A 15,556-nucleotide genomic window follows, 5' to 3' on the forward strand; every position below is an offset into this window, starting at 1 on the left:
TGGGCAAGTATGTTAGTATTCCACAGAGAGTTGCATTTTTTTATTTTAATGAATGAGTCAAAAATATCCTAAATATACATTTTATAGAATTACATAGACAACCAAACTATCTAATACCTGATAACAATACATCCTAAATATAGAAGGTTATCTTGAGATATAAATAGATTATAGAACAATAGTGTATGTAATTATATAAAATATGCAGAACATTAGGATTATTTCATTTGCACTGTCCAAAGCAACGGATGTCCCAGTGAATTCCATAAGTGGCAAGACACCATATCCAAGGTCATAGTGAGCTATGCCAAATATAGTTGACCGCGGGAACATCCCAAGTGCACCACTTTGTATGCTGTTATCTTCTGACACTTTGATTGAAAGGGTGTTCTTGAAAGATATGGCAAAAGGGAGTCTTCAGGGGCCAAAGAAAGTGAAAACCAGAGTCCTGCAACACCTTCTGATACACGTGTTCCTTAAGTTGTCGATTCTCAAAGGAGCGATGTTGTGCTTACATAAGATAACGTGACACTCGACTGGCAGTGTGTAACACACAAGATGTCGGGAGAGATAAACCCTGTGAACAATAAAACAAGCCTTGTGCTCGAGTGTCTAATAGGATAGAACGCAATATTAAGTTGAACTATGTAGTCAATGTACTGGAGGTCACCTGCAGTGGACCCCATCTGGACGAGTCTTCACAGCACCAGCCTATGCCCTTCTCCCTCCTGGATCACCTGACCAATAGATGGCTGGCTCTGAGCTCTTATGAAGCACTGCTTCTTGCACTCCATCAGCTGCTCCAGGTCACACCACATCTTCATCTGCTCCATGTTGGCGCTGTGGCTTTCCCTCACCAACTTCTGCTTCTCACGTAACTTCTGGAATCCACAAAGAAAAATATTGATTGATAAAATGAACCTTTTCAGTATAGTATGAGGCTGGTCACTGTTTACACATACTCCATCTACTTTGCAGCAGTCCTGAAAGCTTCCAGTACATTTCTTGTTTCCAGTCTGTCCTCAGACAGGTTGTTGACAGAATGACGCCACCTACCATTGTCAGCTTGAGGGTACACTTTTCTCACCTTGCCAAGTAACTCTTGCTCTGAAATGTTCTTCATGTAAACTTCCCTGCAAAAGAAGCAGAATGACATTTAAATGTGAGCACATTGCTTTCACCTACTGGTTTTAAAAAAGGTGCGGTGTATCAGCTTATCTAGCTATAACATGGTGTGGTAAGGAGTGTGGTAACTTTGTGCTGTGTAAGACAATAAACTGTGTTGTAACAACAGCTTCCAGAGGCAAAGCGTGTATTCAGCCGGTTGGCCTGTCTCTGCATGCTCACCTGATGGCCTTCTTTCTCTCCTGTGGATCAGAGGACACATAGGCCTTCATCTCTTCAGCTGCCCGCTGTATTTGCATCTCAGTGATCTGCAGAAGGCCCGAGATGGAAAGTTTTTTTTTTAACCACAGTAGGTGTTTGGAGGCAGGGCACTTTCAAAATGCTGAGAGATTTTATTCACTCTTGTAGCCGCACATATGTGAGTAGCCAGTCACTGTTCAGAGTTTGGAGCATTAATTCTAATTTGGCCATGATCGGCTTGTGAAACATTGATAATGATGCGTTATAAACGCACCCATGTGGCTAACGAAAAAATAATAATGCTTTCGGCAACCCTCTTTTTAAAATACTTGCCTCTAACATGGAGTTGATATAATGATATCGGTTTTCCTCCTGTGCTGTCTCCCCGATCAATGCTTTCACCTCCTGTGAATTAAAAACAAGAACAAAGACATACTCTATGCTGTCAAAGATATAAGATATTACAAAAGAATACACTGGATAAATATGTATTAACATTGGTAACTGTATTCATTTGAGAGTGGGAGAATAAATATACCTGCTCCAATTTAGATCGGTTGCTCTCCAAACCAGCAGTACAACTTTCATACTGTGCCTTCTTTTCCTCATACTCCTGGCTGAGTTCCTGTTAAGATAGGAATCCAAACATTTATACCCAAAATGTGAGAGATAATATATTTTACGTACAATTCAAGAAATGCAAATGCATAGAATGAAAGCACAATTGTCAACCCTCTTGTCACACTCTCAGCAGGGTTTCACATCAACAAAACATCACAGCTGGCTTTTGAGCAGTGAGCAGGCTCCTACGAAAGCTATTTATGTTTTCCTGTTGGGGCTCTTCATTCGCAGACCCAGTAAGATGGAAGAGCGATTCGGGGAACACGTGTAGGAAAATTTAAGCCTCCGCTTTAACTCTGCCATGTGGGGGGCTTTCCCATTGTGCAATTTATTTATGGTCTATGTAAATTATTCTTAATGGGCCCTGTCCACGATAACACACAAACACAGTATAAGCTAACTCCAACTAGCTTGTAGACACAGTAAATATCCCACTATGTGTTTTTAAATTGACAAAGGATTAATACTTTTGCTTTTTGATTCGTTTGTATTTTTCACTCCAAGTTTATCTGCATTATGGAGTATAAATTACTTGCAAATATGTTTTCACAGTACTGACTGACAGACTCTTCTGAACGCGTAGGAAAGACTGTTTTGTCATGGCTGTGGAAGGTCCTTATTCAAATGTGGTCAGCTGGCAAACATTCTTCCTGAGCACTAATTGTTGGGTTGTATGGATCTTTTTAAGCAGAGGTGTTGTAATGTGGGCGAAGCTCACCTGACAACGCTGCCTCAGGGACCGCAGTTCTTTTATAATGGGTGCTAGAGCTGACTTCTTCTCCACGATCATCGAGTTCAATTTCTTCACCTGTAAAAGCAAGCCAATAGCACACACTGCATTGAACTGAACAAAACAACATACATATTACACTAAAGACAAAGTCAATTGAGAGTAAATTGTATTTAATGCTGAATTGTGTTACCTTTTTATACATTTAAAGTCTACAGAGAAAACAGCAGGTAATGTGACTAATGAGTGGCTGAGATGATTAAGTTAGGCAACATTATCACCAGACAAATCTGATCAACAATCATAGTAGAAAGAGCATTAAGACCCCCAATAAAGATTATACGACAATATTCAGTAACAGTTTGGTAAGTAGTCATTAAAACATTAGAGGTTTCAGCTTTGTGGCTGTGCCATTGCAAAGGACTACTTTCAGGTTGGAGCCAGAGATGTTTGACTTCATCATTGTAAATGTGTGCAAATCTACAAGCTGCCAAGCGGATCAACAAATTCACTACAGCCTGGAGCATGGCCTAATCAGTTGGAACTGCTTCCCTCTGGGCCTTGACACAAAAGAAGGACAAGGTGATACATAGTAGAAAATACAAAAGTAGAAGCTGTGCACCATGCTGGAATAATGTATTTACCTTGCATTTGTTTGTGCTGTGAGCCTGAATATGATTTGTCTGTAGCATTTACGAATAGAATTGCACAATATTTGTGCTTATTGGCCCTAAAATGTATGTAAAGATAAAGTAATGTAATAACTACATAGCCCACTAAGTTTCTTTATTTTGTCAGTAGGGCATCATTATTAAAATGTATATATTTATATATTTTTCACCCTTTATTTCTCCAGGATAATCCTGTTAGGGTTGATTACTCTGGTTATAAAAGTAAAGATTGAGCGCAAACAGCAAACGTCCTAATTAAAACATATTCATTCAGTGTTAGAACAAATACATTCAGCTCAAATGATCTTTAATCCCGTTTTTACAACCATGCATGTTTAACATGCTGATGAAATAATTTCTCTAGCTCGCACTAAGATGAGGCTCCAAATAGTTTAAAGCGTTTTTACTGGGTTCCAGGAATGACAAAAAAAATTTGATCGCAAGAAGGGATGTTGCAAATACAGATTTTAGGAAAAACATTTTCTAACATGGTATAGTTACCATTTCAGACATGTCATCCAGTGTGCGGCCCTTCTTCTCGTCCAGCTCACTCTTGATGGCCGACACCCTCTCCAGTTCCTCCTGAGTGTTACTGTATCCAGAGATGCCCTTCTCAGCTTCCATAGTTTGCTTGAAAAACACACCAGAGACACACGACAACTCAAGTGTACGTACAAACTCAGAGGCAAAATTAAATGGTTGCCTGGGTTTATTATGAATCAATCATGAGTCACAGCAAATGTCTACAGCAACATGAACCATCAGTCGGTGTGCCGTCAACGACTTTACAATTCAAATGCATTTCTTTTTGGAAAAGGATTTTGAAACCCATCACAAGATACAACTTTGTTGAGACCTCTTTGCTAATGGAATTCAAACACAAAGACTTTAATGTCAGACAATACAGGCAACCCTATTACTGCATATCTCTGCTGCAGTAACAAAAGGTACCCATTCATCCCATCCATCATTTGACTCTCTCTTTGGCTGATAAAAGACATCAAATGTATGAAGAACTATCCAGCTGAAAAATCGGGCTCACGCACAATAAGAGGCTAGACACGCGATCAGAATGCAAACGTTAATTGCTTTAATAAATCCTGTGTGGGGTGCAGACAAAAGGAGGAGCAGCAGATGCAGCCATCAGAAATAGCAGCTCAGCCTGCGTCAGACCGTCTTTCAGCGAGTCAGGTCCTGGGACCGCACAGAGGCGTGAAGCCATTTCCAGGAACATCTTCGCTTTTTGCACAAATTGCGTGAATGAGGAGTTCAATAGAAAGCAGCAGATTTGGAACGGCAGCATGAGTGCAGGGAGATGATTGCTAATGCTACCTTTAATGACCAGACCAGCACCCAGGTGCTCTGGTGCAGCTAATTGAATTTGACTGAAGCTGCTCATTGGCTGAGAAATGAGGGTATAGGTCACTGCGGCATTCGAATGGTCAAGTGCCAATGATTAAAGAAAAAGACTATTCATCTACCTTCCTATTAATCAATAATTATTCGGGAATCTTTGCTTGCAGCTTGTACAAGACCTAATATATAGAAGAGGCAACAAGTGGATCCCATTCCTTCCTTTGTTTGTCTTGCAGAAAATATGCTCCGTCAAAATGAAAGTTATACATAGGAGTTCGTTAAAGAGTTACCAGTTTCTGTTGGACGGTCTCGTGTCTCTGCTTAAGAATCTCCTCCGTTCGTTGCAGGACTCCATATTCGGCATTCAGCTCAGCAATCTCCTGACGGTGCTTCTTGTATACCGTTACCTTGCTGCGCAATTTCACCACCAACCGTTTCAGCTTTGAAAAACAAAGAAACAGAATACAACATTAAATAGAGCACTACATATTTGTTTTAGGGAAGGGAATACTAAACTACTAACTGCTTTCAAATTACACTGACATTTACAAGGTCATTAAACCTGCATTAAGACAGCAGTACTCGCGCATAATATCATCTCCCGAGTTCATACGGGTAAGATAACTGTTGATTATTTATTTACACTGTTTTCAGAAAGCAACATTAGCATTGATTTGAAGTAGTGCGTCATTTGTCTGTCCAATATTAACTCTCTTTTTAGCTCTGGTTAGGTCTCCACCAACTCCCGTGGAACTATTGGACCCTTAACCTGCTAAATATTCTACTATGTTCATCAGCTAGCCACCTACGTTGCCCTCCTGTCATTTGGTGCTGGGCAGGTAGTGAGTGTCAACAGCTGTTTGCAGCATCTTGAAACTACGAGTAGTGACACTGAACAAACAAGAAGTTGAAAGACGCTAAACGGTGTGTTAAGGCTAAACTGAAGTCTGTATCAGTGGGTTCGTCAGTACCAGTGACACCTTTCACATACATTTAGTCATTTCATTATATTGTTACTATAAAATATAGATTTTAGCAGCTGAAATATGAAAAAAATGGGCATGTATTTTAATGGTTAATACTCCTGTACCTGCTTAACAGCAAGACAGTGTAAATGCTTCTTTGGGAATTGCACAGAAAGAGGCATTAATACAGGTTATACTTGACAACATGGTGTCTGGCACAGCTGAGATGCCATGAATGGCCACAGGAGAAGACAAAGAATTGAGACATGGGAGGGACGGGATTAGAGAACAGCAGTGACTGGGGGCCATGCCATGACCTGAAACAGTCACTCGATCCTTTCAGATTCACAGCCAACTATGTACAGCAAACAGCTTCATCTGGCAGAATAGCTGCTTTTAGTGGCTGTTCAGTCACCCTGAATGTCTGTCAGGACACAATGAAGAGCAGCTATAAATGAACATGGACACGGGAGAACAGCTCCAGAAATCACAGAATGTGCTTCATGTCCTTTGGGGATCTGCGAAGCTGTGTGTGTGTGTGTGTGTGTGTGTGTGTGTGTGTGTGTGTGTGTGTGTGTGTGTGTGTGTGTGTGTGTGTGTGTGTATGTACATTTATTCTTTGTGTATTCTGGGACATCAAGGGCAGACATGGCTAAGAGAGGAATTAGCACAGCAGAATAATACTGCATAGCGTTCCCGACAGTGTATCCCAAAAACAACTGCTGGTAAACTGGCCGACAGCACAGTCATAACACCAGCACTTATTTTAGACATACAGTAGATTCACACCAACACACACAGCTACAGACAAGTAAACAGAAACATGAATGGTGCAGCACATACTCCAAATAACTATATGTGCTGTACGGTAGCCTTCTTTCAAAACATTAAATGTAGCCACATCACCACAATATTTAAAGAAAAAGCAAGCAGGTTAATCTGATGGCTGACATTGTCTTGCCTGCAGTAAGACTAAATTTAACCAGCGCGATGAGGCTAGTTGATAAAGCGGTTTCATGTTACTGGCCAACCAATGACAAGCAGATGCAGTCATGTCTCTCAGAGAGACCCTGCAGTTGGTGGGTGGCATGTGATGACACATAACCAGCAGAATGGAAAATACCTCCGATAAAGTGATCATCTCCACTTTGGCGGATGGCCCAAAACCACCGAGGACTGATAAACTGCATTTTCCCTAAACTTCATTCATGTATCGTCTCAAGGGGTCTCTTTGTAGCTACAAACAGCTCCCTCTCATCGTTTCAGTCAGACTTTAAATGTATGGCAGTTTCACTTAATTGTAATATAGTGTTGTAATTAATCGTGAGCGTCTGTCTTATACCAGTGGTATTGTCAGACCCTTCTCCAACATCTCGTAATTGTCAATAATAGTCTTCCAGCACAAAGAAGACTTTGCTACTTCTCAGCCACAATATCACTCAGATGATTGTTTTCTCTTTCATTACTGAAAAAAATAAACATGTGAGAAGAGGTATTTGTTTTCCAGTGATACTTTACTTCCTCTATTTGCAAAATTATTAGTTTTGTTTGTGTTGCAAAAACATCACCTCCCCGCCTGACAGTTATGTACTCTGTAATACAAACCCAGAAGATTTCTTTAAAGATCTGACCAATTCGTAGAACATTCTGTGGAGGCCTAAAAAGGTTGTCCACATGATGTGTGTTTACTTAAGTAATTATCTAAGTGGGGTGGCTGTAACTCTGTTTTTAGAGTGGGTCGTTCATGAAGTTTGATTCCCTGGCTCTTCCTGTCTGCATGTCGAAATGTCCTCAAGCGAGACACAAAACCTCAAGTTGTTCTTAACAGAGACCCACTGCTTGTGAAAATGGATGGATCAAAACTAGAAGTAAAATTTCATGCATGTACCTGTATGTATCTAATGCAAATGTATCTAATAGGAATTGTGGCAATAATGCAGGGGTGCTAAAATGCTTACATTTAGCATTATACATGTTTGTGATGGAGATTTTCTGGGGAGAAATTAACTTTTTTTTTTCTTTTTATGACACAGACAGGTCAGCACCGGAACAATCGCCCTGAAACAAAACACTCCTACACGGGTTGACGACAACCCGACAGGCCAGAGCAGCGACTACGCTGTTGCAATTTTAATCATGTAACTGGAACTCTTTTGGCCTCAGCAACGATCCCAGTTCTTAACTCTTGAATAGCAACGTGCATCAAACATTGAACGATACAAATTCTTATTCACACAGTACATATGGTCACAGCATAAGCGTCATCCATCAGTGTCCCTCTGCAACTACAGAACTGTTTAGAATTGACTCTACCTCTAAGTTTAGTGTATGCACGGGTAAAAGAAGACATGACTGCTAGAGGATTTTCTCACTTAAGCGTGACAATATTACGTAATTTTTTTGCCCCTGTCAATAGTTCAGTTCTATTCATCAACAGGACAGCTCAGAGTACACCGTGCCACGTCTCTAAAAAGGGGGAAGAGTACATCCTCCTTGTCATGCTGTATAAATAAAGACAAAAAGTGTTATGCTCCATGTCTGCTTAATGTGTCCAGCTGACTTAAATTAGGAGATTGATGACACTCAAGATTTGGAGAGAAAAAAGGCCTATTTCTTAGGCAGTTTGCACAGTACAGTTCCTTGTTCTGGATATTCTCTGTTGTGTTCTATTCATGGCTCTGTATGGGAATGTGGGGGAGAGTAAGGAAAAGGGATAAGTAACATTAGACAGTGACCTCGTCTGTGTTTGGATAAGAACAGAAATAGCCTCTTGTGTTTTCTGCGGTTTTCAAATCTACTAGTGCGCCCTGTGATAAAGCTGGAGTTTCTAGGCAATGTCAGCAGCTACCATAAACAAAAAGAAGAGAATTGTGCACAAGAATGTTTCTTTTCTTGGGTATTGTCAATTCATCTATATATGATCAACACAGCGTGCAAGAAATCGGAGATGGTAAAAGATGTTTCGTGACTGCATGTCTTTGTGAGTGAATGAAGAACATCAAACGGTGTACCTCATCACCGCGAATGACCTCTCCACCATCTGAGGCTTGTGCCTGGCTGCTCCTCTGCCTCAGCTCCCTTTCTGCTGCAGCCAGCTCCTCCCTTGCTTCCTGAAGCTCCTCTGCCTTTGACTCCTTCCTTCGAATGATGATGGAGGCCTGCAAGAGTCACGTTTTATCAGATATGTATAAACATGACAAACAAAGAGTTTCTGACTGGGAACCTGTGGGAGAGTGGATGCAATTGAGCAATGGGGATATTGTGACGGCAAGATATATGAGCCAGTAAAAAAGAACAAAATCTTAAAGGCCCCTTCCACTCAAAAGTGTGTTTTGCTAACGGTCTCGTCGCTTGCATGTGTGAGCGCTTATTTGCAGCGTTTGACACTAGAAGGCCATTTTCACATTCATCTGCTGAGGCAGGAAAGTTTCTCAGTGCTCATATTAAAAGGAATAGTTTAGATTTGTTTTCAGTGGGGTTGTTTGATGTACTGTACTTCTTCATAGTATAACCTATAGTAGATGATGTATCGGCACGCCCCTAGTTTGGAGAGACGCGCAGGAAAATGGGAGCAACAGGGTCAGCAGCAAAACGTATTCTAGCCACCTAAAAGAAATGGACGCATAAAAGAAATCCATATCAGTTTAAGTATAAGCTATATTTGCAATATTTTAATCACTTTACCTTGTCGTCAGGCCGCCCTTTTCAACAAGGAACTGAAACTGTTATTTATGCTTTCTACAAAGCTACAACACTACATTGACAAAAAGAGTAATTTTACCTCCCAGAACAGAGGAGTTGCTGATCTACCGCGGCCTCGATCTGTTATTTAGTTTGTGTTAATGTGTGACTTTGGTTTTTGAACGTGTTAGTTTGGAGACATGTACCACTCCTTAAAAAGAAGATAGAAAAGAAAGAAAACCTGTGCACTGCTATCCCTGCTTTGTTTGCAAATAAATAAATAATCCAATACATCAATTCATTGATTTTCTCAAAACAGATAATGAATGGGTCCCTATTTTGTTCATTTTGTGCACGAGCGCAAGGCCAGCAAAGATTGACATCACACAGCATCACAGTCAGCACCCACAGGGCCCAGTTCACAAGAGGCAAAATAGACAAAAAGATGAAAGACATGAAAGTAGTTCAACACCTGTTGTCTGTAAAGGGTCAGTTTGTCATCCATGGGGTCATTTCTCATCATCCTCTTCTCAATCAGATGGTTTATTTGGGAATCAACTTCTTTAATCTGTGAAAGAGATAATTGCTGAACATTCAGAGACAAACATATGGCAGTGTATGGAGATATACAGTCTTTATGCCAGATCCTGGTCCTAACCTTGTCCTCCAGCTCCTGGAGATCTGCCTGGCCCATGGCAGGCTCTGACACTATTTTCTGTAGGAACTGCACTGTGCGCCTTATACCCTTCAGCTCTTTGGGGAGTTTCTCAGAGACCATGTAGGAGTTGATCTTGATTTCCTCTTCAAGCCTCTTCATTAAGCCTGAAATCGACGGTACGTTTTAATTCATCACTTTGAGCTCAGCGTGTTTGTAATCCTGTCAGGCTTTCTGCAGCTCTAATTACTTACTAAGAAAAGCTGAATATATCGTACGCATGTGCATACGATATATTCATGCATGCATATGGAAAACACAACACTAATATAAAAAATGTACCGACATTGAAACTAAACAAAAAACAGCATGCCTATGACTATTCACAGAACTTAGGACAGTAATTGTGATAAGTGACATTAATTGTGCAGCCCGCCCTAGTCTGCACTGCGTAGGTCATTTTAGAAACTGTAAATGTGTAAATCTCTCCTCTGGCGGAAGAGGTCAATACCAGATGAGAACAAAAGGAGACAATTTCAGTATTAGTTAAGCTCTGTTACAGCACTTCAAAGATCAGTATAATTAGAGGGTCTCAACAGATGACCTATTAGCTGAGAGACCTCCTAATGCTATGCGGTGTCCTTGAACTTCCCCTTCAGCTGTGTCCTGCAGAGACAACAGCACGACATGGGTACTCACTCTCTGGATTGGCATCTGCTGCTGCCTGTCGCAAATCCTTCAACTGCTGCTGCGACCTCTGCAGTCTCTGCTCTGCCTGGAACAGCTAAACAAACCAAAATGATCACTACTAAAGGTACTGTGGGATGATTGACATTCAGTAACCACTGATAATTAGTTTGTTCAACATAAGGGCTGCAACTAGTGACTACTTTCATTAGTGGTGATGAATCTTCTGATTACGAAGGGAATGAATGTAAACATGAAGCCAATAATTTCAGATAATGAGATATTACAAGATGTCTTTTGTTTTCCGTCTATTAAAGCAAAGCAGACAGTATTTGGTTAAACTGGCCTACAATGTCTCAATTAATTATACCAAGGTGAGCGAATGTAATGATAAACCACAATATGTCACAAGCAATTACTTGGTTCTTCTGTTCTTGCTTCTGATGAGTCAGTGACTCCTCTCTCTCCTTCTCCACTCGCAGCTGTCTGGCCTGTTCCAGCATCCGTTGATGGTTGGACACTGACTCCACCTAGTGGATCCACAAGTTGACAGGATGCTGTAGGATCGCAGGCTATCACATGATCAGCAGAAAAATCCAAGCACGTCTAACAGAGTCAAGTTTCACCTTCACGTTTCACCTTCTGGCAGGACCCATTAAATCAACACCTCGTTACTTCACAGCCTTGTTAAGACAGCCTAGCAGCATGTCAGAGCCCTGTCAGGTCTATTAGAGAAGCTGATAATATGTGACCGGGGTCATGTTTTCATTCCACAGGGGATCCTAAAGCACTCGAAGCATTAGAGGAGCGAATGCGCCTCTCTGAACAGTTTGCCTTACCCTCTTCTTCAGCCTCTCCAAACGTTTGATTAGTTGGACTTTCTCTTCCTCCATTGCACTAATGTCCTGTTATTGAAAAAAAAGAGGGTGCAATAAAAAAAAGGTTTTAGTGCATTATATGAACTAAGCTTCAGAGAGTTAAACGTGAAAAACAAATTCAGTGATTGTACAATTTTTTTTTTACCCTTCTGATTTCTGCTGTGGAAAAGCCTGAAGTCCTCAGCAGCTCACATTCCTTATGATACGTCTTAAAACTTTCCACCAGCTCTTCATACTGTGAATACACAACATTAATGCATAGCCTCTTTTGCTTTTTAGGTTACTAGCGATTTCATGAACTAGCAAACGAAATGTGTGTGGGCAATAAATTGAAAACCTGGTGAGAGGTGTCATTGATGACATCATCCTGCAGAAACTCTGTTGGCACCTCCAATTTGACTAGAAAGCGAGCCAAGTAAGCCCTTTTCTTGAGTTCAGGGACCCTTTGTAGCAGCCAATAGAGGATGGGGTGGACCACAGGCTTTTTGCCAGCCACCAAGCCTAGTCTAAAGACGCTTCTGCATTAGAGGATGAAAACATGGCTCAGACAAGATATTTTTAAAAAGTGGCGTGGTTTTTATATACCATTTACTCGATGAATGTTGTTACTTACACATCAGAGAGGTTGCCTGGAGGTTTGTATTTCAGCATCCCCAGTAGAGCACACATTCTTTTTATGGTTTGTTCAGGCATTTCTTCACGGATATCGAGAGTTTGCTAGACAAGAAATGGGGCAATAGCGTGAGATGATATCAGACAACATGTGTGCACTGTTTGTACCACAATACGAAGTGAAGTCTGGCCAGTCTTGGACGCAGACGTCAGTGTCCCACCTTTGGGTCTATTTCAGCCAGAACGTCATTTAAAATCTGGAGCAGCTGCATCGGCTCAAGGGAGTCAAAAGTGATGAGGTTAAACATTTTCTTGAATGGGTCCTTGTTAAGCTGTTCGACGATGAATTTCAGCTGTTCACCCATCTTGACCGATACGAAACGTGCTCGTAGTGAAGTAACGAATCCTGCTTATTTTTCAGAATTGCCAAGGCTAACGCTAACTAGCTAGCTATCTTAGCTCTCTGGCGTCGACTAACAAGCAGAGATACCTTTAAAAAGAAATCCACCCAACCCGCTGGTGACAATGACACACGAATATTTACAAATTATATAGTTAAGTTTCCGATAGATATGTTAGTTCGCCTCTTTATTAAGTCAACTTGCTAGTTTAGCGGACAGAAAGTCAGCGGTTGTTGTCACCAACCCCATGGAAACCAAAGAAGGCGTGGCGGATTGGTTGCTAAAAGGAAGTAGCCTTAACACAGTGATCAAGAGGGTCATTGTTGCGCTACGTGTGCGCAAAAGGCTTTTCGCTGACTGACTTGACTTTATTTGATATGGACATAACAGTAGCATTAATATTCTAACATACATTTATGCACACTAACTAGATGCACTGTGTTAAGTGTTTGTAGCGAAACGCTAATTTACAACACCTGTCCACAGGAGGCTTTTTTAAAGAACAAAAACAAAACGAAAATACATACAGAAATACAAACACAGATACATACACAAAGTACAAGGGTGTTTACAGAGGTGTTACAATGTAAACAATGGTAATACATTTGAACAATACTGTATAAATTCCCAATTTGTCTCAATAATAGTCATAACAATTGCAACTTAACTATCTATCTTTTTACGGATTTTAAATCTCAAAAGCAGGGGTGTATAAAGTACCCAAAAGCCATACTTGATTAAAAGTAAAGATCCCACATTGGAAAATTATTTAAGTAAAAGAGAAAGTTAGAATACTACTTGAGTAAAAGTCTTAAAGTATCTGATATTTTCTGTACATCAAAAGTATTTTTCTCATATAAAATGTACTTAAGTATTAAAAGTAAAAGGAAATGCTGTTGATTTAAAAAAAAAAAAAAAGCGAAGGGTCAGAATATTTTAGTATGATGAAGGTCATGCAGTTAAGATTTAAGTGCAGTGGCCACCTAAGGACCAAGAGTTGTGTTGAAAATAATGGGGTTGACTGTGATCCATCCAGGATCAGCAATGTTCAACATAATGAATTGTAGATAAGTATGAACTAACTATGAACTTATCATCATAATTCACCAAAAACCAATATGACACTCGAGATTTTGTTTCCGAGTTAACGACGAGGCGGACATGTTGATGTAGTGCGCGTGGATGGCCACAAGGCGGAGACACATACCACACCGGGTCCATCACAAACATTGAACATCCCAAACTTTATAGAGATCGATGGATTTCACTGACAGGAAGAGTAATATATACTTTCGGCATCCAGATTATAAGTGATAGGGTCAGGGTCCCAAAGATGCCCTCCATAACCAAGCTAGGCTCCTGCTCTAGTAATATCCCTTTTTAACCAGATTAACTTTAAACCTCCCAAAGCAGGATGAGACTGTCTGCTTGTAGATTTTTGGAGGTACCTAAAATACCTAGTCAAAGCTTACAGAACAGTCACCATGCAACACCTTCTCAATACATACTGTGTACACATATTTATTTTACTTTTTACACACAAATGCCTCAACTTACAATGTGCGTTACACAGGTACTTTGTAAAGTAGAATAAACACAAAAACTCAAAAAGTAATGTACTAAAGCAAAATACTACTATGTTCTCTCCTAAACATTGACTAAACTATTTGTAATTCATCTTGATATTGTGTGCATCCAAAATACATTTCTTAGACATTTTAAGATCCGGTATGCATGTATCTAAGACTGATTGAGACAAGCGCCCTCATCCCCATCCGGGTCTTCATCTGTGTCCTGCTAATGGATAAAGCTGTTGCGTCGATACTGGGCCGCCACACACAGATCTAGAACAACAAACTGCCTTTAGTAAATGGTCATATAACAACACTCATGTTATGATAAGCAGGGTTTCTACCTGAACGATTGTTACAAACACAGCGATCTGTGTCATTTCCTCCAACTTGACAGCAGCAGGCACAGCGGTTCTCCACGGCATGAAGAGCAGAATCCCGGTTCACAAGTCAGAAGTTATATATTTTATGTACTGGACACATTTAGGAAAACATGGCAGTTGCAGACATTAGAGCAATCAGTAATGTGGATTGTTTAGAACAGAGAGTGAAACCCGATTCGTACAGATGTGCCTTTCATTAATATCTGAGTTGTCTATTAGGGTCTGTCTGCACTTAGATGCTCCATAAGATAAAACACTTTCAAATAGGGCTAAACTATTATTAACAATTGTGTAAACATTTCAATATGGCCAATATGAAATATTTGTTAAAGCCAAAAAAAAGAAGAAGATTTAAAATCAATATGATCGTTTTGCAGAGAGATCCTGGCTTAGCCATCATATTCTATAGATTTCAGGAAACAGCTTTGTTTGGCATTACTATAATAAGAGGGTCATTGAAAAAAGTCATATTTAATGATGTAATAATAATGATTTGATCATTTAACAAAATTAAATAGAATTACTGTAATTAATTTGCAAGCTTTACCCGCTGGGCTGCAAATCATGATGTCATGAACATATTGTAGCGAGGCAGAACCATTTGGTAAGAGTAAATTAGCCAGATTTTCTCTCAAAACACTGTGAAATACACCAGGGCTTTCTGAGTATCGCCTGAGAATACCTGGTCCAGGTTTAGCTTCTTATTTTAAATGAGATGCAAACCAAAATTGACTGTCCTTGTGCACAGGTACAGAAAAACAAAAGCAAAAAAAACAAAAAATGCATTAGCCAAGTCAACAATGTAAAACAATGTGTTGCGTCTGGAGAAATGAGTGACAGAATGGTGTGTTGATTAGAAACTTGAGGTGCTTAAGGGTCCACCAAAGCACTTTTATTGTTTTTATTAGCCTTTATTTAACCAAGTCGGTCCCTTTGAGATACAATGACCTCTTTTCCAAGAGAAGCCTGGCCAAGACAGC

The 15,556-nt window shown here is 40.2% G+C and overlaps 2 protein-coding genes across 3 annotated transcripts in view; both read right to left on the reverse strand.

Moving 5' to 3' along the window:
- Positions 1–743, reverse strand: part of LOC137778873 (sarcoplasmic/endoplasmic reticulum calcium ATPase 2) — a 23,248-nt gene extending 22,505 nt beyond the window's left edge. Inside the window, exon 1 of the mRNA XM_068566219.1 lies at positions 671–743. Coding sequence (XP_068422320.1) covers positions 671–686 — 16 coding nt within the window. The 5' untranslated portion in view covers positions 687–743. The remainder of the gene's footprint in view (positions 1–670) is intronic.
- ift81 (intraflagellar transport 81 homolog) lies at positions 699–12,876 on the reverse strand. 2 transcript variants are annotated; one of them, XM_068566220.1, is made up of 18 exons: positions 12,443–12,876; positions 12,223–12,326; positions 11,947–12,127; positions 11,755–11,844; positions 11,571–11,636; positions 11,151–11,261; positions 10,744–10,828; positions 10,048–10,211; positions 9,862–9,957; positions 8,720–8,866; positions 5,034–5,183; positions 3,889–4,017; positions 2,705–2,794; positions 1,904–1,990; positions 1,699–1,770; positions 1,348–1,433; positions 1,088–1,133; positions 699–881 (listed from the first exon to the last, which is right to left on the reverse strand). In XM_068566220.1, the coding sequence occupies exons 1-18, from the start codon at positions 12,584–12,586 to the stop codon at positions 699–701; spliced, it is 2,031 nt and encodes a 676-aa protein (XP_068422321.1). In that variant the 5' UTR covers positions 12,587–12,876. The 2 variants fall into 2 exon arrangements, with proteins under 2 accessions (XP_068422321.1, XP_068422322.1); XM_068566221.1 differs by lacking the exons at positions 11,947–12,127; positions 12,223–12,326; positions 12,443–12,876 and adding an exon at positions 11,358–11,468 and having other exon boundaries at positions 11,755–11,800.
- Between the last annotated feature and the right edge of the window lie 2,680 nt (positions 12,877–15,556).

Source organism: Clinocottus analis, unplaced genomic scaffold, assembly GCF_023055335.1.
Source record: "Clinocottus analis isolate CAN_PGR_092001 unplaced genomic scaffold, fCliAna1.0.p SCAF_7, whole genome shotgun sequence".
NCBI lineage: Eukaryota > Metazoa > Chordata > Actinopteri > Perciformes > Cottidae > Clinocottus > Clinocottus analis.